This window comes from Budorcas taxicolor, chromosome 6, assembly GCF_023091745.1.
Source record: "Budorcas taxicolor isolate Tak-1 chromosome 6, Takin1.1, whole genome shotgun sequence".
Classification (NCBI taxonomy): Eukaryota; Metazoa; Chordata; class Mammalia; order Artiodactyla; family Bovidae; genus Budorcas; species Budorcas taxicolor.
Window position 1 is genome coordinate 105446422 of NC_068915.1, and position 24180 is coordinate 105470601.

Sequence of the window (24180 nt, forward strand, 5' to 3'; positions counted from 1 at the left end):
GGAGCTACTTCTTCCCTGGTAGCTCAGTTGGTAAAGAGTCTGCCTGCAATGCAGGAAACCCCAGTTCAATCCCTGGGTTGGGAAGATCCCCGGAGAAGGATAGGCTAACCCACTCCAGTGTTCTTGGGGTTCCCTGGTGGCTCAGTTGGTAAAGAATCCTCCTGCAATGTGGGAGACCTGGGTTTGAGGAGACTCCTGGGTTGGGAAGATCCCCTGGAGAAGGGAATGGCTATTAGCGATTTCATAACTCTATAGTTCTCCAGGTGTGATCATGAGTGTGAGCTGGTGTGTTTAGGTGCTGTTCGAACAGTGTGAGGCAATTCTGAATGACCTGGAGGGAGAGATGGGCCCCTTTCACTTTTCTTTTCAGCCCTCTGAATAATCCAACAGGGATGCTTCATTTTGGTGCTTAATATCACTATGACATTTCTTTTATTTTTTTTTAAATATCTGTACTTTTTAAATGGATGGATTGTATTTATTTATTTTTCATGTATCTATTTATTTATTTTTTGGCCATGCTGCACAGCATGTGGGACCCTAGTTCACCGACCAGAGATCAAACTGGAAGTGCAGTCTTATACCCTGGACCACCAGGGAAGTCTCTTGTTTTGGCATCCCTAATCTCTCCTTATGCTGAGGTCCATTAGTGAGTGTTGGCATCCGACTACAATGTAATAGCCTTGTTTTGTTTGAGCTAAAATGAATTTTTTTAAAGGATGTGATAAAATATATACACCATATGTATGCGCTCAGTTGTTTCTGACTCTTTGTGACCCCATGGACAGAGGAGCCTGGTGGGCTACAGTCCATGGGATCTCATGGGCAAGAATACTGGAGTGAGTTGTCGCTTCCTACTTCAGGGGATCTTCCTGACGCAGGGATGGAACCCAAGTCTCCTGCATCTCCTGTAGATTCTTTACCACTGTGCCACCTGGAAAGCCCCTGTACACAGCATATGATTTGCCGTGTAGCCACTTTCAAGTGTACAATGCAATAACATTGAGCACATTCACATGGCTTGGCAGCCGTCACACTATCCCACTCCAAAACATTTCCATCATACCAAACTGAAACACTCCACACATTCAACAATAACTCCACTGGCAACTGCCATGCTGCTTTCTGGCTCTATGAACTTACTTATTCTATAAGTAGACTCTATACTGGTCTTTTTGTGTCTGGCTTATTTCACTTAGTGTTATGTTTTTAAGGTTCATCTATTTTGTAACGCATCAGGATTTCATTCTGTTTTACAACTGAATAATGTTACTTTATTTCATTTATCCATTTATTTGTTAGTAAACATTTGGGCTGTTTATGCTTCACAGCTATTGTAAATAATGCTGCTGTCAACATGAATGTACAAAAATTTGTTTGAGTCCCTGCTTTCATTTCTTTGGGTGTATACCTAGAAGTAGAAAGCCATGGTTAGTTTTATGATTACTTTCTATGTATGTATGTAATACTGGTTTAATAGAGCACTGATGTAAAATGAAAAGAAAAGTTAAAAGATATTACTAAATATAACATTATTATAGATAATATACAGATAGGCCACAGATCATAAACATGCATTCAAATAGTTGAAATCAGGGAAATCCTGGTTTAGTGCAAGCCTCTCCCATGCCTGAAGAATCCAGGTTCTGGGGGGGTGTAATTTTTGGATGGATACCTAGGTAGGACTCTGGGATTCCAGTGCTTATGAAGGAGATGATGAAAAGGAAGCCAGGTATGTAAGATGGGGCAATAGAAGAGCCATGCACATGTGCATACCACGTGCAAACTATGTGCAAAGTCAAACTTAAGAATATGAGACTTCTTTTAGAATTAAGGTCAAAATTAACACTAAGTATAAGGACAACCAATGGCACTTGGAACATTGCAGGAATATGAGCAATTGTTCCAGTAGTCACGTGTGGATGTGAGAGTTGGACTGTGAAGAAGGCTGAGCACTGAAGAACTGATGTTTTTCAACTGTGGTGTTGGAGAAGACTCTTGAGAGTCCCTTGGAGAGCAAGCAGATCAAACCAGTCCATCCTAAAGGAAATCAGTCCTGAATATTCATTGGAAGGACAGATGTGGAAGCTGAAACTCTAATACTTTGGCCATCTGATGCAAAGAACTGACTCTTTAGAAAAGACTCTGATGCTGGGAAAGATCTTCAATCTTCCTCGGGAAGATTGGTCCCCAGGAGAAGGGAACGACAAGAGATGAGATGAGAGGATGGCATCACCAATTCGATGGACATGAGTCTGAGCGATCTCCAGGAGCTGGTGATGGACAGGGAAGCCTGCTGCAGTCCATGAGGTCACAAAGAGTAGGACATGACTGAGTGACTGAACTGAAGTGAACTGACCAGAGATATTCTATTTGCTCTGCTCCTGTTTAAAATCTTTTGCAAGCTCTGTAGCAGAACTCTTAGCCTATGAAGCTCTGGAATGGAGACCCAGAAGGAACATGTCCTACTGTGCCTTATCATGAAAGAAACTTCAATTTAATGTTGCAATGTGATGGAGGGAAGAGGGTAGAAACTAAAAGAATGTTTATCCCCCCATATAGGTGAGTATAAGTGTAGCATGGCTTGAGAAGAACTGGTTGTGGGAATGGAGAATATTTTAGAAAGAAAGCAGGAAATAGATGAAGGACAAGCAAGAATCCATCTACTATTACATCTGTTTGCATCTCTGCCCCTTTTTACATCTCTCCTGGGGCAGAGACCATAACTTCCAGCACGTTGTCTGGTATAGAATAAGGGTTCAGTAAATGCTTGCTGATCTGTTCAAATGAAATGAGCATACAACTTGTGAATCTTTTGTTGAAAAAACAGTTGCAATATGTAAATCTTCATCAATTGTAAAACACTATTGAACAACCAATACACATACAACACAGTTCTAAATATCTCTCTTTTTTGGATTAAATTTTTAAAAAGCACTTTAAGAATATGGAAATAGGCAAGTTGAAAATTTTAGTGAAATGGCAAGATGCAATGTTATACAGCAAAATATTTTTTAAAATATTAACCCCCAATAATATATAGCCAGAAGAGGGAAATCTCAGAGTCAATCGCGATGATCTCCTTTTTAGGCATTGTTCAAGAAAGCTCTCTTTAGGTGCTGTGTGCATGCTCAGTTAATTCAGTCATGTCCAACTCTTTGTGATCCCATGGACTGTAGCCCACCAGGCTCCTCTGTCCTTGGGATTCTCCAGGCAAGAGTACTGGAGAGGGTTGCCATTCCATTCTCCAGGGGATCTTCCCCTCTTTATGTGCTAAGGTCATCTAGAAAAGTGCCGTAGGAAGTGTCTGTTTTACCTTGCCATCAGACCTTTCAGGGAAAGGTTTCTTCCTGCTCGTGATTTTATGAAGTAGTGGATTTTCCTGAGGGCCAGAGCCGGCTGGAGACTGACATCTCTGAGGAGCATAGGATGGCATGCTTTCTTTATGATCTGGGAAAAGTAAATTCACATTTAAATATGACTGTGCTGGAACCCATCACTCCCTCCGGTGTCTATGGCAACTTAGCCTCTACCACCATCATCTCACTCTTGAGAGCAATCTCCTCTGGACTGTTCTCTTGCTTCAGATTTTGTCCCTGTTTCCCTAGGGCATCTGGAGTCACCTTCAAAAAATGTAATTCTGACTTTACTACACCCGTGGTACACATCCTTCCATGATGACCTGGAAGAAAACCCAAATATTTAAACTTCTGTCAATAAGATCCTATATAATCTTCCTCTTCTTATTTCTTCATCCATCCTCTACCGTCCATGCTGTCCTGGGTGTAATGAACTTTGCTTAGTTTCTTAAACAAGCCAAGCTTGTTTCCAACTCAGAAAACACCAATTGTTTTAAAATGCAAAAAAATAACTTTTTGTTTTAATGGATCATCTTTTATAACCTGAAAGAATGACTAATAGACAAATTACAGTTATTCAGATTGAGCACTTGGCAGATGCTTTACTAAAAATGAACAAAGTGAGCCTGTCACTTCATGGAAAACAACTGGCAGTATTTGTGGCCAAGTTTAAAATTAGACTTTTCAAGCACAAACTGGAGTTTGGAAAAACTTGTATCTGCCACAGTGACATAATAGCATAGCCACAGTTGGACTTTTCTGATGAGATTGGAGGTATTACTTACAAATGTGATTTTAAAAAATATTATGTCATAAAATATGTTAATGTGGGAAAGATCTGCTCAGGTCTGTGAATCACTGTTTTCCAAGTGACTAATATATGATGCTACAAAATCATGTCTGGGTAAGAGTTTTTAAAAGGGAAGATAGACCAATGGATTTCATAGTAACAGAATACAAAAGATTCATGGAAAGGGTTTTGATTTCACATGGCACCTAAGCTTTAAGATATTACCACTTTGTCAAGTTTTGATGTGGTACATTCTCTACTGCAATAAAAATAACATATTTTCACTGTGTCATTCCAGTAAACCTAATAGAAACGAATTTCAAGAAATTAAGGTCACAAGGCAATATCAATAACCTCAGATATGCAGATGACACCACACTTAAAGCAGAAAGCAAAGAAGAACTAAAGAGCCTCTTGATGAAAGTGAAAGAGGAAGTGAAAAAGTTGGCTTAAAACTCAGCATTCAGAAAACTAAGATCATGGCATCTGGTTCCATCACTTCATGGAATATAGATGGGGAAACAGTGGAAACAGTGACAGACTTTATTTTGGGGGGGCTCCAAAGTCGTTGCAAATTGTGACTGCAGCCATGAAATTAAAAGATGCTTGCTCCTTGGAAGAAAAGTTATGATCAACCTAGACTGCATATTAAAAAGCAGAGACATTACTTTGCCAACAAAGGACCGTCTAGTCAAAGCTATGGATTTTCCAGTAGTCATGTGTGGATGTGAGAGTTGGACTATAAAGAAAGCTGAGCTCAGAAGAATTGATGCTTTTGAACTGCGGTGTTGGAGGAGTCTTGAGAGTCCCTTGGACTGCAAGGAGATCCAACCAGTCCATCCTAAAGGAGATCAGTTCTGAGCGTTCATTGGAAGGACTGGTGTTGAAGCAGAAACTTCAATACTTTGGCCACTTGATGCAAAGAGCTGATTCATTGGAAAAGACCCTGATGCTGGGAAAGATTGAAGGCAGGAGTGGGGGATGACAGAGGATGAGATGATTGGATGGCATCACTGACTCAATGGACATGAGTTTGAGTAAGCCCCAGGAGTTGGTGATGGACAGGGAGGCCTGGCGTGCTGCAGTCCATATGGTCGTAAAGAGTTGGACATGACTGAGTGACTGAACTGAATTGGCTGAAGGTCACAAGGAAGAAGTCAGTTGTTAGAAGGAATGCTTAACAAAGATATTTATAAATATGTTAGTAATTTTAAGCAAGAATTAACTGTATAAAAATGACAAACCATTGAGAGCATGAAAACAGCCTCATAATAAAATAAAATTCTGGACAATGATAACATATAAAATGGAAAAGGAGTTATTACTGTGAAGGCAGAATTATAACTTATTGAGTCTTAATTCAGTCTAGAGAACAAAGAAGTTATAATTCTGGTCAGTAGCTTAATAAGAACTTTGAAAGAATGGAATACTTTTCACACTATGTTTTTTAAGGCAAGGTGCTAAATAAAACATTAGCAAACATTTATATGCCAGTTACCATAACATTTAAGTTATATGTGTATTTATTCTGTTTCTTTTTGTCATCAAAATGCCGGATTTCTCTGTAAGTTTACTAAGAAGAGCAGAGTACTCCTGAGACATTGAAAGTTCTATTTTGAGGATTCCAAGGATTGTGACTTTTAATGTGGAGTCTGAGAATATAGGGAATACATGTGTCAAATGTTTGTTGTAGAAAACTGTTTGGTCACTTAAATTTTAATGAAGCAGTACAAGAAGACTTATTATTTAAATAGCCATAACTATCTTTTCAACATGGATCGAAACAGTGAGAACGTTCTTAAGAGAAGAAAATAACTGTTATCAGCATTGCCTATCAGTTTGCGTAGCATACATGTGTTCAGTGATTATGAATTTTTCATGATATTGTGGCAACTGATTTATTGTATTTCACCTCTGAGTGCCTTGCTTGAATATTTAAGAATCCTGCTTGAAAAAGAGCGTTTGGAAACAGCTCTGTGCACCTGTCGTCTATTCAGAGAATGAGTTAAACAAAACAAACAAAAAAACAACTTTGCCATGTAATTTCACCAGAAGTCCTGGATGGATCTTTGCTTAATAAACGAGGGAAATTCCCAGTATGTAATTCCGCTACAAAAATTTAGCTGACTTTGTTCTAAAGTAATGGTGGTAATCTTTGGAAAGTTTTACATAAAGCACTGCATTTGAGTTTTATAATCCCAGGAAATAGGACTCTCCTACCTGGAGAATGGAGAGTCACATTAATAAAGAGATTGAGGACTTCTCTGATGGTCCAATGGCTAAGAGTCTGCTCCCAATATACGAGACCAGGGTTCGATCCCTGGTCAGGAAACTATGTGCTGCAACTAAGAGTTAGTGTGTGTGTGTGTGTGCGTGTGCGTGTGTGCATGCGTGCGTGTGTGTGTGTGTGTGTGCACGTGCGTGCTCAGTCATGTCCAACTCTCCTCTCTACAACCCATGAACTGTAGCCTGCCCGGCTCCTCTGTTTACGAGATTTCCCAGGCAAGAATACTGGAGTGGGTTACCATTTCCTTCTCTAGGGGATCTTCCTGACCCAGGGATCAAACCCAAGTCCCCTGTGTCCCCTGCAAGAGTTGACATGCCCCTACTAAAGATCCTGCCTGCCACAAGAAGACTGAAGATTCTGTGTGCCACAGCTAAGACCACAACAATTTGTGCAACCAAATAAATAAGTAAATATATATATATATTTAATAAAGAGATTGACACAGTAAATGGAAGAACATTGGGGATAATATGTGTAAGTGGTCAAGAAAATTAGGATAGTCTAATGAAAATAGTATGGATAAAACATACTGTTATCATACTGATATCAATAATTACTAATATTTAAAGGCTGATATCAATAGAACCATACTGATATCAACACTTACTGATGGAACCATATTGATATGAATAATTACTAATATTTAAAAATGCTTATGTATATAAATCTCTTATATAGCACAGAGCCTGACCCATCCTAGTCACTCAATGAATGCTACTACTAATGTTACAGTGTTAATAAAGAAACAGCTCTAGAGCTTTACTTGAAACTTAAAACCATTTTATTTTAAGCAGCTCTTCACACCTATTTATTAGCAAATTTTAACTTTCAGTTCAGTTCAGTCACTCAGTCCTATCAGACTCTTTGCAACGCCATGAATCGCAGCATGCCAGGCCTCCCTGTCCATCACCAACTCTTGGAGTTCACCCAAACTCATGTCCATCGAGTCAGTGATGCCATCCAACCATCTCATCCTCTGTCGTCCCCTTCTCCTGCCTTCAATCTTTCCCAGCATCAGGGTCTTTTCAAATGAGTCAGCTCTTTGCATCAGGTGGCCAAAGTATTGGAGTTTCAGCTTCAACATCAGTCCTTCCAATGAACACCCAGGGCTAATTTCCTTTAGGATGGACTGGTTGGATCTCCTTGCAGTCCAAGGGACTCTCAAGAGTCTTCTCCAACACCGCAGTTCAAAAGCATCAATTCTTCTGCACTCAGCTTTTTTTTTTTATATTCCAACACTCACATCCATACATGACTACTGGAAAAACCACAGTCTTGACTAGACAGACCTTTGTTGACAAAGTAATATCTCTATTTTAACTTTACCCCATATAAAATTTAACAAAAAATTTCTAAGAAAAGAGTCATGTATGACAAAAAATTTATAAAATGCAAATAGAAAAAACTTTAGTGGACAAAAACTGAAATAAGAAAAGAAATGATCCAACATCTCAAAAGTTAATATTTTTAATTATAACCCAAACTTTCTGGTTTTTCTTCCAATATATCAAGATAATTTTCTTTTTTGTCCGGAGATCCATCTACTTAGGCTCCCAGTAGTTTAGCTTGAATTTATTTATCAGAAAATTGAGAAAAACCTATTTATTAACATTAACTGAACAGTCAAGAATAACTGTAATTGGGCATATGGTAGAATTGATATGTATATTCTACCATGTATGAAATAGACAGCTAATGGGAAGCTGCTGTATAGCACAGGAGTTCAGCTCAGTGCTCTGTGGTGGTATAGAGGAGTGGGATAGGGGGGTGGAGGGGAAGCCCAGGAAGGAGGGGATGTATGCATGCATATAGCTGATCCACATTGTTGTACAGCAGAAAGTAACACAGTGTTGTAAAGGAATTTTACTCCTTAAAAATAAATAAATAAAGTCCCATCCTTAAAAAGAAGTATAACTGAATATTTTCAAAGTCTTTTCTCATTTGTTAAACTGAGATGATGATACCTACATTGATGGAGAAGTAACTTTCCCTCTTCTACCTGTGGAACATTGTCCCACTCACATGAGACATCCAACTTAAAACTAGCGAACTTTAGAGAGCCCGCTAGACTCAGAGCTCTACACATGCCTGGATTGTGTCCTGTTTTCTGTGCACCTAATTTCTGCCAGGCACTGGTGACCCAAGGGTGTATTTTTACCCAGGAGAATGAATCTCTGAATAAATTGATGGAAAAGTTCAAGCACTGGTCAGTTAAAGGATGAGGCTGTTTCTGTTCTGTATTCTTAAGGCCCAGCCCAATTTGGGGCATAAACCACATGTGTGGTGGATATTTGTTGCCCAAAAGAGGAATTAATGGTGTTTGAAGGCACTGGAGATAAAAACATTTTCCCTGTCCATCCCAGGATGTTTCTTTATGCAATTCGATGAGTAGGGAACAGTCTACATGACCCCAGTGTGAATGATGCACTCCCAGTCAGAGGATGCTTGACTGGACTCATGTCTTTGAAGGCTTTCCACTTCACTAACACCACTGTTCCATTCTTCAACTGCTGTTTATTTCTTTATGTGTTCAAGATTTTGTCTTTTAAGTCAAGACTCTGGATTCCTCTTTAATCTATGATTCTGTATCTCCATCTCTGCAATAATTCCAGTTTCAAAACCCCCATCTGAAAAGCCTTTCCTGGCCCATTCAGCCCCTGGACCTTCCACCTGGATCTTCCAGGTCTTTTTCTTTTCATACACCAAGATCTGGCCTCTAAGACTGCTGTTTCTGTCATTCAATTTCTAGCAATTGAGCCATGTGGCCACCCTCCTTTAGAAAAGGAGTCCTCTCTTGGGAAACTCTTATTAGGGATGCATACATCTGGGGATATGAGTTTTCTATATTGGTTTCCCCATGTAAGGTCCAGATGGTGCAGGGCAAAGAGAAATAAGGACATGATGGAGGTGACGGAGGACTCTTTTGGTCTCACTGGATCAGTTAGGGAGAGAATCACTGGAGAAGAAAAGGAAATGCAAAAAAAGAAGGAAGGATATTAAAATGTGTCAGTTGCCTACAATGTGCTAAGCAGAGGGCTGTGTGTGTGTGTGTGTGTGCGTGCATGTGTGTGTGTGTGTGTGTGTGTATTAACCCTGTTAGTTAATAGTATTTGAATTTTCAAAGAGACAGAAGTGGGACCCTGTGAGTTAATATCATTATTTTAATTTTATGGATGGAGGAGTGTGAAGCTCAAAGAGGCAGAAGTGGGATCAAGGTCGGCAGAGCCCTCAGTCTTTCCACTCTATCCTATGGAGTCCAGCCACCATTCTGTGGCTCAGCAGGGAAAGATTGAAAGATTAGGCCTGAACACAGAATCTCTATGGCATAGGGAGTGAAGAAAGAAAGACAAAAGAACATGGTATATCTAGTTTGGGCCAAATAATACTAACAATATGAAAACCCATCACCAAGAGTGATATAACACTATATTTATAGGCTACTTTTGACATCTCCATAGACATGGTATCCTTCTGATTTTTATCTTTTCAATGAATTAGTAAGAGGTTGGTTTTTATTTTCTCTATTTCACAGACTCTTTTTATGATAAATATATTTTACAACCAGTGGAATGGCAAAAACTAAAAGTTTGCCAGGAAACAACTGTTGGAAAGGATAGGAAACAATGGGCTCTCATAAGCTGTTGGTCAAAGTGATATGTCTAATTTGGAAACTACATCTAGGGTTGGGCTTCCCTGATTGTTCAGTGGTAAAGAATCCTCCTGCAATGCAGGAGATATCGTTTGATCCCTGGATCAGGAAGATCCCCTGGAGGAGAAAGTGGAAAGCCACTCCAGTGTTCTTACTTGAGAAATTCCTGGTGGGCTATAGCCCATAGGATTGCAAGAGTTGGAGATGACTTAGCAACTAAGCTACCAGAATCTAGTGTCACTGAAGAGAGGAATATTCTAAGACGTGGCCATTTCCCTCTTAAAAAGAGAACTTATCCTATTATGTACTTGGAAAAATATGTACATATTATATACAAGGGAAGACATCTACAATATTTCTCACAACTAATGTCCATAAGAGGAAAAAACTGGAATCACCTAAGTGATCATATTTAATTGTGGATAAAATTTATGTGATATTAACATAATACAATGGCACTTATCAATGAAAACGAGAGAATTAACATCTACATGCATCAGCTGAGGGACTCTTAGTTTCACAAAGGCTAATTCATGGTGCAGGAATATCAATAGTGTCATGACTTACCTGCTTTTTTTATAATTCTCAGGTAAAGTGTTCTTACCTCGGTTTTGCACAGTCGGGTTGCGTGTCATGAATGAAGAGCTAAAGGAAATATTACAATTGAAAGAATGTTAGTATTTTCTACTTTAGCTGGGTCAGTACTCATGGTCTAAGTCATATGTACAGTGCACTTTATAGTTTACTGGATGGGTTAGAAGAATCATCTGTTTTGTAAGGTATAGGAGGCTGGTTCCTTCCTTTCTCAAGACAGACTGACATTAGATGTGGAACAAATTGACTGACTCATATATGTTCTTTCCATGTCACTTCAGTGAGCATGCATCATAAGCCTTTACTTTTGGAAGCCATGACTTCAGACTGGCCTTGTAGATATGGTCACTGTAGAAAACACTACAGCTCCTACTCTGTAGTGTTAATAACTGCTTACCAATTGAGGGTGCGTCATGCATAGCAAGGAAGAAGGGCAAAGAAATTATTTCATTTCCTCTTAAAATGTGAGCTAGGTAAGAAAACTGTGTGTAAAGGAAGGAACTCCATAAAGAAAAAAAGGATTATAAAAATATAATAAAGACAATCAAATAATATGCATTTCTAAATACAGTAACAACATTACCAAGACTGTTTATCAACAGCTTTAGTTTAGCACTTACTGTTTAGCTTTGGGTAACAGTGCTAATTTTATGGTTCATTTTGTATTGTGGTCAGCACCATCATTATAAACTCTAGGTGTTGCTGAAGTTAAATCTAATTACGTGGAGCATGCTCTATGCCTTGATTGTGCAATTGAACAAAACCTCTGGGTTAATTTAGCGAAATTCATCCCTTTACCAGCAGCAATGAAATCAACTGAATACATATCTGGTTTTCGTCATTTCCATGGAAGCCTGGAGTCCTACGACTTGCTTCGCAAACAGCAATGCCATTGGATCATTGAACCGCCGCATTGTGCAGTCATCACTGGTCAGGCTTCTTTTGCTATCTAAGCCTTCAATTCACGGTCCCTTTACTATGAGTCAGTGTAAAATTTTGTTAAATGTCTAGGTCAAAAATCATAGAGGGCTTCCCCAATTCTTATCCAGGCAGTGGATAAGAATCTACCTGTCAATGCTGGGGACACAGATTCCATCTTTGGTCCAAGAAGATTCTCTTTGCCTCCCAGGGCAACTAAAGCCCTTGTACTGCAACTATTGAGCCTGTGCCCTGGAGCCTGGGAGTTGGAACTACTGAAGCCTAGAGCCCACGCCCCACAACAAGAGAAGCGCTGTTATGCGAAGCCCATGCAGCACAACGGAGAGTAGCCTCCGCTTCCAGCAACTAGAGAAAGCCCGCACACAGCAACAGAGACCCAGTGCAGTCAGAAATATATAGAGCTATCGGCTTCCTTGGTGGCTCAGAGGTAAAGAATCTTCCTGCCAATGCAGGAGACACAGGTTTGATCCCTGGGTCGGCAAGATCCTCTGAAGAAGGAAATGGCAACCTACTCCAGTATTCTTGCCTGGGAAATCTGAGAAATAGGAGAGCCTGGTGGGCTACAGTCCATAGGGTTACAAAAATGCTGGGCTGGACTCAGCAACTATATATACTATATTAATTTAAAAATCTTGGATAGCAAAATTTCACTGCCCTAATTTTTCAAGATTTTTAGAAAATATTGAGAGGAGAGTAATATCCTCTGAAGATATTCTAGGTTTCAAGTACAAAGTTTATAAAAATAGAAGAAAAAGCACCTGAACTAAAACAGAAATGATAATTCTTTCATTTTATAAACACTGATTGAGTGCTTACTAAGTACATTGTATGTTTTGGGAGATAGCGAATGAATAAGACATGACTTCTGCCCTGAAGCAGTTTAGTTTTTGAAGGGAAGACATAATTATACCACAATCACAATATGGGGTAAACACCACCATAGAGGTGAGCACAGAAAAAGAATGTCACTTAATCTAGACAAAATTGGTTTGGTTCTCAAGTTTTCCTGGGAGCTAGGGAAATGGACAGATTCAAGACCTGTTATGAGTTGAGATTTGAGAATTTAGGGGGCTGTTAATAAACAGGATGGGAAGAGTGAAGATGGGAAAGAGAGTATACCATTTATTGAGGTGAGAAAGTTTGTAAGAGGGTAGTGTGGGTCTGGAAATGAAAGTATAAATCAGGAGTTCAGTTTCCAACATTGAGTTTGAGATGCCTGTTACTGATTCAAGGAAAACTGCTCACTGGTTAACTGGACATGGGTCTGGCAGAAGACAGAGATTTAGTAATGATCAATACAGAGCTGACATTTGACACCATGAGGATGGATAAACTGCTTACACTCTTACCAAGAGGAAAAAGATCCTCGGAAAGATCTGAGGAATACCAATATTGAGAGGTCAGTTTGGGAAAAAGGAGCCTTAGAAGATGCAGTCATTTAAGAGAGAAAGAAAAATCAGGAGTAAGTGAGTGAAAGTCACTCAGTCATGTCCGACTCTTGCAACCCCATGGACTGTAGCCTGCCAGACTCCTCTGTCCATGGGATTCAAAGAATACTGGACGGGGTTGCCATTTCCTCCTCCAGGGGATCTTCCCTACCCAGGAATCGAACCCAAGTCTCCTGCATTGCAGGCAGATTCTTTACCGAGCTATGAGGGAAGCCCCCCAAATCAGGAGATGTTGTTCAGTTAATTAAACAAACACACAAAAGCAGCCAAGCTGCACTAAACAACAACTACTGCAGATGTGGGTCCAACTGAAATCTTATGATCTTTTCTCTATAATATGATGATTTTTGTTTCCTTTTAAACAAGTACATTAGAAAGGGTATCTATGTGTTGTATGGGCAAGGGTTTTGTGTCAGATTGGGCCTTAAACAGAAAACAGTCTAATAAGAGAATGAAGCTGTAGAACTAAGGTCCACACACCAAAGAGTGAGAACAAAGTCACCAAAGGTGTGAAATAGCACAAGAAAGTGATGGCGGGGAAGGGAACAGAGGGTGGAGACAATGCCCCTGACACACAGGGCCTGGCAATGGCATTGAGAGCTGGTGGTTAGTGGGCGCGTGGGCATGTTGAATAGGTCTGGCCCTGCTCTCAACTTCACATGGAAGATGAGAGATGATGCCCAAGGCCACATGGTTTGTTAGTTCTTCCCCATTCCCCAGAGGGAATACATGAGGCCCAGGGAGGCCGAGTCCCTTACTGCTGAAATCAAGTCCAGCTCCACTCTTCAGTAACCCATCACATCTACATGCAGAAGTAAAGTGGATTGAAGTTGAATTTCACAAATCAGTGTAGATGCGATGGGTTACTGAAGAGTGGAGCTGGACTTGATTTCAGCAGTAATGGACCCAGCCTCCCTGGGCCTCATGTATTCCCTCTGGGGAATGGGGAAGAACTACTTCCTGGATTCAGGGTGGCTTTGAGCTGGGGTCTACTGAACAAAGAGAAATTTCCCAAATAGGGAGATGGCAGAGAGGGAAATGTGAGGGGTGGTAGGGAAGTGTTGTAGGAAGAGGAATAGCCCTTGCAAATGTCCTTCGTTAGCAGTCGTGGAGAGTGGCCTGGACGGAGCTGGAGCCACTGGCCAGACTGCGGACAGGAGGGCCTGGGAGGACTAATTTTAGAGACTCGGGATGTTAAGGAAGCTACTACTAATGTGACCTCAGCCAATGAATCATCAGCCTTATTAGCCTCCTCGACTTTTCTGTTGGGATGACAGTTGTCACCATAACCTAATCAGGCAAGTATTTACTCAGATAATGGCATTTTCAACCCCTGCTCATTTATAAAGTGCTGTTCCAAAGTGACTGTCAGCTTCTGTGCAGTCATCCACTGAGACTGGTTAGAAATGTCAACTTTTCTTCCCAGGTTGATTAGCTGCCATTCCAGTTAATCCTACCTAGTGAATACCCGTGTCTTCAAATAATGTCTCTAATGCACAATCAGCCACTTATAAAGTCAAGAACAATGCCTGTAGCTGAAAAAAGACTTCTACCCCAAGGTCAATTTAAATCCTATTAACTTCAACAACAACTGTGATTCACTGGTTTCCTTAGGACCTTGTCACTGGGCTTCATTATCGAAGGCCAGAGAGTCTTTTTCAGGAGACCCCATGAGTCATTATCCCAGGCAACACAGGGCTGATCCCCAAGCTGGGACCCAGCCAGGAATTCCTGGCTCCTTACCTGGCAATGGCAAGAGGAATCTCTTGAGGACTTTGGTTTTGTGCCAGATGAGGTACTTCAGGCTTCATCTGGTGATAAGGAACTGTGTAACGGCATCACAGAATTTGGTCAGGTTGTAAAAGGAAAATGATTGGGGGCCATTAGAGATCTTTTGAAATGGCTGTAATTTCATCCAAGTAATCTCTGTTGTTAAGAGTGAGCTGTTGGTGGTTAGTGGAAAATGTAACCCATATATTCTGAAAAACCCTGAGTCCTGGGAGTAGCTTGTCCTTGAGGCTATACAAATTGCTTTAATGTTGAATAATCAATATTTTCAAAAATATTAAATCTAGAACTCATTCTTAAACTTCCACCAAATATATAATATTGCATTAGAAGGCATTTGGTATTGGACAGGCTTGAAGTGGAAGTGGGTTGAAGTTGAATTCTGCATTCAGATGAAATTTTACATAGAAACATAAGCAAACATGTTGAACTTAAGAACTGTTTAGAGAAATGTAGGTTATGGGGATGCTGGATGCTTGCCCATGCACACCTGAGTTCTCCTGTCTCCTGTGATAAGGCAGGAGAGCTCCCAGGATTCTGGTGTAGACCAGTGGTTCCTGCCTGGTTCCCACCAGACATGCATTTTCTCAGTTATTCATCTTTGATCTTCAAGTTTTGAAAAGTTGTGCCAACCATAGGAACTGGACTTATTTAGTAATTACGGATGTCATTTGTATTACTGGGCTTCCCTGATAGCTCAGTTGATAAAGAATCTGCCTGCAATGCAGGAGACCCCGGTTTGATTCTTTGGTTAGGAAGATCCACTGGAGAAGGGATGGGTTACCCACTCCAGTGTTCTTGGGCTTTCCTTGTGGCTCAGCTGGTAAATAATCCACCTGCAATGTGGGAGACCTGGATTTGAACCCTGGGTTGGGAAGATCCCCTGAAGGAGGGAAAGGCTACCCACTCCAGTATTCTGGCCTGGAGAATTCTGTGGACTGTATAGTTCATGAGGTCACAAAGAGTCAGACATGACTGAGCGACTTTCACTTCATTGGTATTATCACTTTTTATTTCCTTTTAATCCTGGATAGATTTTAACCAGCCATCCAGAATTACCAAGGTCACATAATAATAAAACGATGATAGGAAAGCCCATAAAACACTCTTCTAGTTGCAGTTGTAAGTAATAAAGTTAAGGAAGCATAAACACTGACATGTCTTAATTTTGGTTGTTCCTCTGTGCTGTGTCCAAGGTTGATTACAATCTGGACACCTTTGATTGAAGGACCGTGATTACTTAAAATGTGATTGGAGTCAGTGACTGGTCCACTGGTCACACATCCCATAAAATCATTTCAGGTCATCAACAGCTACCCCTGTGAGTTGGCCAATGTTACATTGCTGCATTGATAATCACTGAAGTCTGAGGCAACAACTCCTGAATGTTTCAATTAGAATGCTGAGCTTTATTGAGGAAATAGGCACAGTTTCCTTTAGGGTTTAAAATTATTTAGTATTCCCAACAGACCCCTACTCCTCCATCAGAAACTCTTCGTTAGGACCCACTCAAGTGTAACTTCCTCAGTGTAAAATGAGAAGACTTGGGACTCACAGAAGCAATGCAACTTGTCCAAAACAAAACAGCTGGTGCTGAGTCTCTGAAATCTTAACCCAATGTTGGTTTGTCAAACGAGCCTGGCTGTGTTAACTCTGGGCCACAGTTCAGGCCCTTCGGCTCTGGACATAACTCATCATTCTAAGTGAATGGTGAACAGTATCTCAAAGGTGGGCGTGAAGGTATCACCAGATTAGCATCCTCCCAGCTAGCAAGTGAGTACTGAATTCCATGCTTCCACAATAGTGACACCAGCAGTGTGTATACATGTGTACATGTGCACGTATGAGGGCTGACATGTGTGTGAGTGACTGACATCAAAGATGGAGAGACCCAGAGCTTCTGTGGAGCAGCAGGCTAGCAGTATCCTTCCAAAATGTTAGGGGGTGACAGCGTGCCTCCTTGTCACTGGCCTGTAGCTGAAGAAAGAACTCTACCCCATGCCCAATTTTAATCATGCTGTTTAGATCACAGGACTCTTGAATAGACTCTGAGTTCCTGAATCCATCTGGATCATGTCATCATGTACACACACATGTGCCCATATATCCTAAGGCCTGAAACAAGCAATCCTTTTTTAAAAAAAAGACTAATGCTATTAACCTGGAAATAGGACTTAGCCTAATGGTGTTAGAATAAGAAAACAAATATAAACAGTTCACCTTTCTCTGTTCCAAGTACCTGTATTGAATTAAAAAGAGAATATTATTGAGTGACTCTTAGTGATCTAGAATTTTATATTATACTCTGTGTGTATTGGTTAGTAGAATTTGGGCAACATTTCTGTTAGTATAGACTTTTAAAAATCTGTGAATATGCCTCCAAAAGACTAGGCAAAAATAAAAATTTTATACTGTGTTTTATACTCCAAAGTAACAGGCAAATATACAGTCTGCTAATGGGACTATAAATTGCTTTGACTATTTTTGAAACCAATTTAACCATAGCTATTAGGAGCCTTAGAAATGCTCTCATTTTTATCCCAATAATTCCATTGATAAGTTTCTTTTTCTAAGACAACAACCTGAAATCTGGATCAAGTTCCATGTATAAAGATGTCCAGTACATAATTACTTATAAAAACAGTGGAAACAGTCTATATGACCCTCTAAGTGGGACATATTAAATAAATTTTGGTGCTATATTCACTATTGCAAAATTAGAAGTTCATTGCAATTATTTATATACAGTATGGCATAAAATTATATTTTATCAATGTCTCAAAGTTACATAAAAACTTCAGGATAAAAATGGGGCTTATGATATATTTAAAAGCAGTGTGTGCGTGTGAGTGTGTGGTTGTATTATAGAAAACAGGATTTTAAGAGAGATGATACCATTTTAATAGAGTTTGTGTTAAGTGATGAAGTAGAGTTGCTCAGTTGTGTCCGACTCTTTGCAACCCCACGGACTGTAGCCTACAATGCTCCTCCGGCCATGGGATTTTCCAGGCAAGAGTATTGGAGTGGGTTGCCATTCGGTTATTTTCTTTTATACCTGCTTTGGAATTTTTATTTTTAAAGATGAGCATGAAAATATTCACAATATTCTTTTTAATGCAACAATTTTTCTTTCCAAACATTTTCTTTCTGTTTCTTTCCTTAATAGTGAATTCCTGATCATTCTTCATTATGAAAGTCTATGTGCTTATTTGGATTTCATCCTGGAGTCCTATTATACTCTTGAAGAATTAAAATGCCTTGCAAGAAGTACAGTATTTGCTGAAGTATTTACTTAACTGCAAATAATTCTCTAAAGTCCATTTCATGCATTACAGCAGTTGAGGAGGTCTACAAATATCATTTGGACAAGAGCTTCTTAACCTGGGGGATGGAAGAGGTTCTTGAATGGCCTAGTGGGGTTTATGAACCTTCTGAAATTAAAACTCAATTTTTTTTTCTTCTGTAAATACATGCATTTTCCTCTGGGGTTGGAAAGGTTTATCATACTTTACATCAAATTTTCAAAGTGGTCTGAGGTCTGTGAAAAGTTAAAGCCGGTAGATTGCAGATGAGGTCCAAGGAGGTGGTGCCGTTTGCCCAGAGTCCCAGAATTATCTTGTCACTGAGCAGGCTCTGGAGCCCAGGTCTTCTGACTCACACTGGCTTCATAGACAAGAAACCTGTATCAACAAATATCTCAGAGAGGCATTGTATGTCCCCTAGGATTCTGAAAAGAGGACATACATTTCCTCATGGCCAGCAAATCAAGGCAAAACTATAGACTGAAGGCAGGAGGAGAAGCGGACGACAGAGAAGGAGAAGGGGACGACAGAGGATGAGATGGTTGGATGACATCACCGGCTCAATGGACATGAGTTTGAGCAAGCTCCGGGCGATGGTGAAGGACAGGGAAGCCTGGTGTGCTGCTGTCCATGGGGCCACAAAGAGCTGGACGACTGAGCGACTGAGCAGCAACAACAATAGGCTACATAAATAGGGTAATGAATGAACCGATTCTCACGAGTGGTCTGGAAGTCTCCACACCAAGTCCTCTCCAGGACTTTGAACCAGGCAGTTCAAAGTGCACAGTCTTCTGTGCTGTGGTTCTCAGGCTTGTCAAAGTAGAGGGAAAGCCTTGCTGTAAACACAGCTGAGAAGCCATCTGTCTGAGAGAACCCTTGTTTTATTTAATTGAGACCCAGGCAACTTTTTGCTTGAGGGCTCTGAATTTAAAATCAAATGCAATTAGAAAAGTAGAGAGAGATTTTCTTTACTCTGACTTCACTTAATATAATCTCTAGGTCCAAACATAAATATTAATAATATCACTTATATGTGGGATATAAAAAAAATGATACAAATGAGCTTATGTACAAAACAGAAACACACTCACAGATATAGAAAACAAACTTATGGTGACCAAAGGGCAAAGTGGTGGTGGGGAAGTACTAGACTATATAAGACAGATAATCATTAAGGACCTATTGTATAGCACAGTGAACTCTACCTAATATTCTGTAATAACCTGTATGGGAAAAGGATCTGAAAAAGAACAGATGGATGTGTATGGATAACTGAGTCACTTTGCTGTACACCTGAAACTAACCCAATATTGTAAGTCAGCTATGAAGTGAAAGTTGCTCAGTCATGGCTGACTTCTTGCCACTCCATGGACTATACAGTCCATGGAATTCTCCAGGCCAGAATACTGGAGTGGGTAGCCTTTCCCTTCTTCAGGAGATCTTCCCAACCCAGGGTTCGAACGCAGATCTCCCACATTGCAGGTGTAGTCTTTACCAGCTGAGCCACAAGGGAAGCCCTATAACCAACTATACTCCAATTTTAAATAAAGTTAAGAAAAAAAAAAAGAATCCAGCTGTCTCTGTTCAGCCAGACATTAAAGAGGATTGCAAAAGGTAAAATAATAATAATAATAATAATAAAATAAATAGAAAAAGGTAGAGTGAAATCTAGATTTTTTTGTTAGAAAATTAACATATTCAAGTTAAATAGTAATGCCTTCTTTTTCATTTCTCACCTTCTTCTCATCCCATCCTTTTAGCTGTTTCTTTCTTCTTTTTTTTTTCACTCTTTCATTTCAGGCGAGTCGCATATTTCCTAGGGCAGAACTATGGACATGGAGAGTAGATTGAGACTTCAGGCTTCAGCACTGGCTCCATCTTTCTGCCAGCTGGCAATTCTTGCCACTTTTCTGAGGCTCATTTTGCTCTTATGTGTATGTGTTAGTCATTCAGTCGCGTCTGACTCTTTGCAACCCCACAGATTCCTCTGTCCATTGCAACCTTTGCAACAGCCGGGCTCCTCTGTCCATGGAATCCTCCAGGCAAGAATCCTCCAGGAGTGGGTTTCCATTTCCTTCTCCAGGGGATCTTCCTGGCTCAGGGATCAAACACTGGTCTCCTGCACTGCAGCCAGATTCTTTACTGCCTGAGCCATCAGGGAAGCCCTCGTTTTTTTTTTCTCTTAGTTGTTTTTTTTGTGGGGTGGGGGGCAGTGGCAGGTGGCACATCACTTCTGCCGGAATAAATTCTGGTCCTCAAGATGTAATTTAAGCAAGAATTTAACACACAAGCATGGCATGTGTTCTGTGAGATGGGTTTTTGGAATAGAGAAATGACCTTGACTCTCAAACAATGAGGAAGTATTTTGGCAAGCGCAATGAGGAAGTGTCTTGGCAAGAGATAAAGAAGAAATATGTGTTCTTCCACTAGGCCTTGTTGTTCTTTAGATGTTATCAATTTCCAGCAGAATGCCACTGAAAGTTGCGAGAAAAATAAACTGTCCTGCAGGATCCCTGCTGTCCAAGGCAGACATTTCCATTTCCTTCTTGTTCGTGATTGGTGGGCCTATTGTCCTTTCATACTGAGCGGTGAATAATAGTCTTCTTGAGTGACAGCCTACTTGGGACACATTAGCCGATCTGCAGGAAGAGAAGGGTGGAGTCCCTTTAGATGTGTGAGTTCCTTCAGCTGCAGAGGACCACCCCTACTTTCTCCCTCCTGGTGGCACTTGGAGAGTCCAACAACTTGCAAAAGAGGGTAAGCAAGGAGTGGAGTCTTGAATATAACCTCTCATGCAGCAGTCATGTGTTCTCCTCCTTGACATTCTTGTCTTATGGATTGGAGGTCATAACTATCTTGCTTGAGGGGCAAGCTAGAAATGTGACTCAATTCTAACATTCTCATGATACTAGAAAGAAAGGAAGGAAGGAAGGAAAGAAAGAAGGAAGAAAGGAGAAAGAAATAGAGAGAAAATGAACCTGAGCAGGACCTGTGGGGCTCCCAGGGACAGAAGCCTTTCTGTGACCCCTGTTCCTTGTTTTTATAGGGAACAGACTCCAGACTCCATGACCTTCCCTGAGTCCTAAATGGCAGACTCAAATAGTTGCTAATCAGGGAAGGGAGGGGATGCAGAGACAAAGGAGGAGCAGCCAAGAAACAATAGTGCAGTCTTGGGGCAGAGTCCTGGTTCTGCCTCAAGAGATAAACATAACAATATCTTTGAGCTCTTCTATATCAATATCAGTTCAGTTGCTCAGTCCTGTCCCTCAGACTCTTTGCGACCCCATGGACTGCAGCACGCCAGGACTCCCTGTCCTGATTTCCTTTACGATGGACTGGTTGGATCTCCTTACAGTCCAAGTGACTCTCAAGAGTCGTCTCCAACACCACAGTTTGAAAGCATCAATTCTTCGGCGCTCAGCTTTCTTTATAGTCCAACTCTCACATCCATACATGGCTACTAGAAAAACCATAGCTTTGACTAGACGGACCTTTGTAGGCAATGTCTCTGCTTTTGAATATGCTGTCTAGGTTGGTCATAACTTTTATTCCAAGAAGCAAGCGTCTTTTCATTTCATGGCTGCAGCCACCATCTGCAGTGATTTTGGGCCCCCCCCCCCAAAATAAAGTCTGACACTGTTTCCACTGTTTCCCCATCTATTTCCCATGAAGTGATGGGACCAGATGCCATGATCTTCATTTTCTGAATGTTGAGTTTTAAGCCAACTTTTTCACTCTCCTCTTTCACTTTCATCAAGAGGCTATTTAGTTGTTCTTTGCTTTCTCCTGTAAGTGTGGTGTCATCTGCATATCTGAGATTATTGATATTTCTCCCAATAATCTTGATTCCAGCTTGTGCTTCCAGCTCAGCGTTTCTGCATATAAGTTAAATAAGCAGGGTGACAATATACAGCCTTGACATATTCCTTTCCCAATTTGGAACCAGTCTGTTGTTCCATGTCCAGTTCTAACTGTTGCTTCCTAACCTGCATACAGATTCTCAGAAGGCAGGTCAGGTGATCTGGTATTCCCTTCTCTTTAAGAATTTTCCACAGTTTGTTGTGATCCACTGTGAAGAAGGCTGAGCGCCGAAGAATTGATGCTTTTGAACTGTGGTGTTGGAGAAGAATCTTGAGAGTCCCTTGGACTGCAAGGAGATCCAACCAGTCCATTCTGAAGGAGATCAACCCTGGGATTTCTTTGGAAGGAATGATGCTAACGCTGAAACTCCAGTACTTTGGCCACCTCACGAGAAGGGTTGACTCATTGGAAAAGACTCTGATGCTGGGAGGGATTGGGGGCAGGAGGAGAAGGGGACGACCGAGGATGAGATGGCTGGATGGCATCACGGACTCGATGGACGTGAGTCTGAGTGAACTTCGGGAGATGGTGATGAACAGGGAGGCCTGGCGTGCTGCGATTCATAGGGTCGCAAAGAGTCGGACATGACTGAGCGACTGAACTGAACTGAACTGAACTGAACTGAACTGAACAGTCAAAGGCTTTGGCATAGTCTATAAAGCAGAAGTAGATGTTTTTCTGGAACTCTCTTGCTTTTTCCATGATCCAGTGGATGTTGGCAATTTGATCTCTTGTCCTCTGCCTTTTGTAAAGCCAGCTTGAACATCTGAAAGTTCACGGTTCACATACTGTTGAAGCCTGGCTTGGAGAATTTTGAGCATTACTTTGCTAGTGTGTGAGATGAGTGCAATTGTGTGGTAGTTTGAGCATTCTTTGGCATTGCCTTTCTTTGGGATTGGAATGAAAACTGACCTTTTCCAGTCCTGTGGCCACTGCTGAGTTTTCCAAATTTGCTGGCATATTGAGTGCAGCACTTTCACAGCATCATCTTTCAGGATTTGAAATAGCTCAACTGGAATTCCATCACCTCCACTAGCTTTGTTTGTAGTAATGCTTCCTAAGGCCCACTTGACTTCGCATTCCAGGATGTCTGGTTCTAGGTGAGTGATCACACCATTGTGATTATCTGGGTCATGAAGATCTTTTTTGTATAGTTCTGTGCATTCTTGCTACCTCTTCTTAATATCTTTTGCTTCTGTTAGGTCCATTTCTGTCCTTTATTGAGCCTATCTTTGCATGAAATGTTCTCTTGGTGTCTCTAATTTTCTTGAAGAGATCTCTAGTCTTTCCCATTCTATTATTTTCCTCTATTTCTTTGCAATGATCACTGAGGAAGGCTTTCTTATCTCTCCTTGCTATTCTCTGGAACTCAGCATTGACATGGGTATATCTTTCCTTTTCTCCTTTGCCTTTCCCTGCCCTTCTTTTCATGGCTGCTTGTAAGGCCTCCTCAGACAACCATTTTTCCTCTTTGCATTTCTTTTTCTTGCGGATGGTCTTCTGAAGTATTACTAAAACCCCCAATAAGTGAAAATGTTAACTACCTGATACAGTTCTTCATTCCAGAGAGAGGTCACAGTTTGATGACCTCAGGAACCGTAGAAACTCATCAGGGGACCACTTGGAGCCAGATTAGACGAGCGTAGGCCCTGCACACACGCTAATCTTATCAGCAAACTCACCCTTGAACTATTGCTATAAAAAACTCCTCACCATATCCTCTAGTGGTGACACACAGCTTTCAGGGGCAGGAACCCATTTTGACAGCCTTTGCCTGGCAAAGCAATAAAGCTATTCCTTTCTGCTTCACCCAAAACTCTGTCTCTGAGATTCCATTCAGCTTCAGTGCATGGAGGCCAAGTTTTTGACATCAAAAGAATGAAAGAAGGGGATCAACCTCCAAGTTCTATATGTAAAGGCATAGGTTAAATATTAAGATAAGAACCAAATCCCTTAGGAGGCCAGTGGGGAGTGAAATGAGGGCCTACCACTGGCTTAAAGACCTTCTTCTTTGGGGCTTAAAGAAGTCAGTATCTAAGGGACTCTAAGATAGCTCCCTCTGACCTGACCTTCATGCCACTTAGGGAGCCTCTACTGCTCACCTGGACATTTATGCGCTAACTTTGACTGACTTTGACTTTGCCAAGTTGAGGATACCTAACT

General features: G+C 40.9%; 1 protein-coding gene across 1 annotated transcript in view; it reads right to left on the minus strand.

Annotated features, from left to right (window-relative positions):
- The window catches only part of CLNK (cytokine dependent hematopoietic cell linker), a 191943-nt gene that overhangs the window by 17891 nt on the left and 149872 nt on the right, over positions 1–24180 (minus strand). The window contains exons 13-16 of the mRNA XM_052641789.1: positions 17075–17093; positions 14810–14891; positions 10690–10730; positions 3317–3450 (exon numbers count right to left, since the gene is read on the minus strand). Of these exons, the coding sequence (XP_052497749.1) occupies positions 3317–3450; positions 10690–10730; positions 14810–14891; positions 17075–17093 (276 nt within the window). The remainder of the gene's footprint in view (positions 1–3316; positions 3451–10689; positions 10731–14809; positions 14892–17074; positions 17094–24180) is intronic.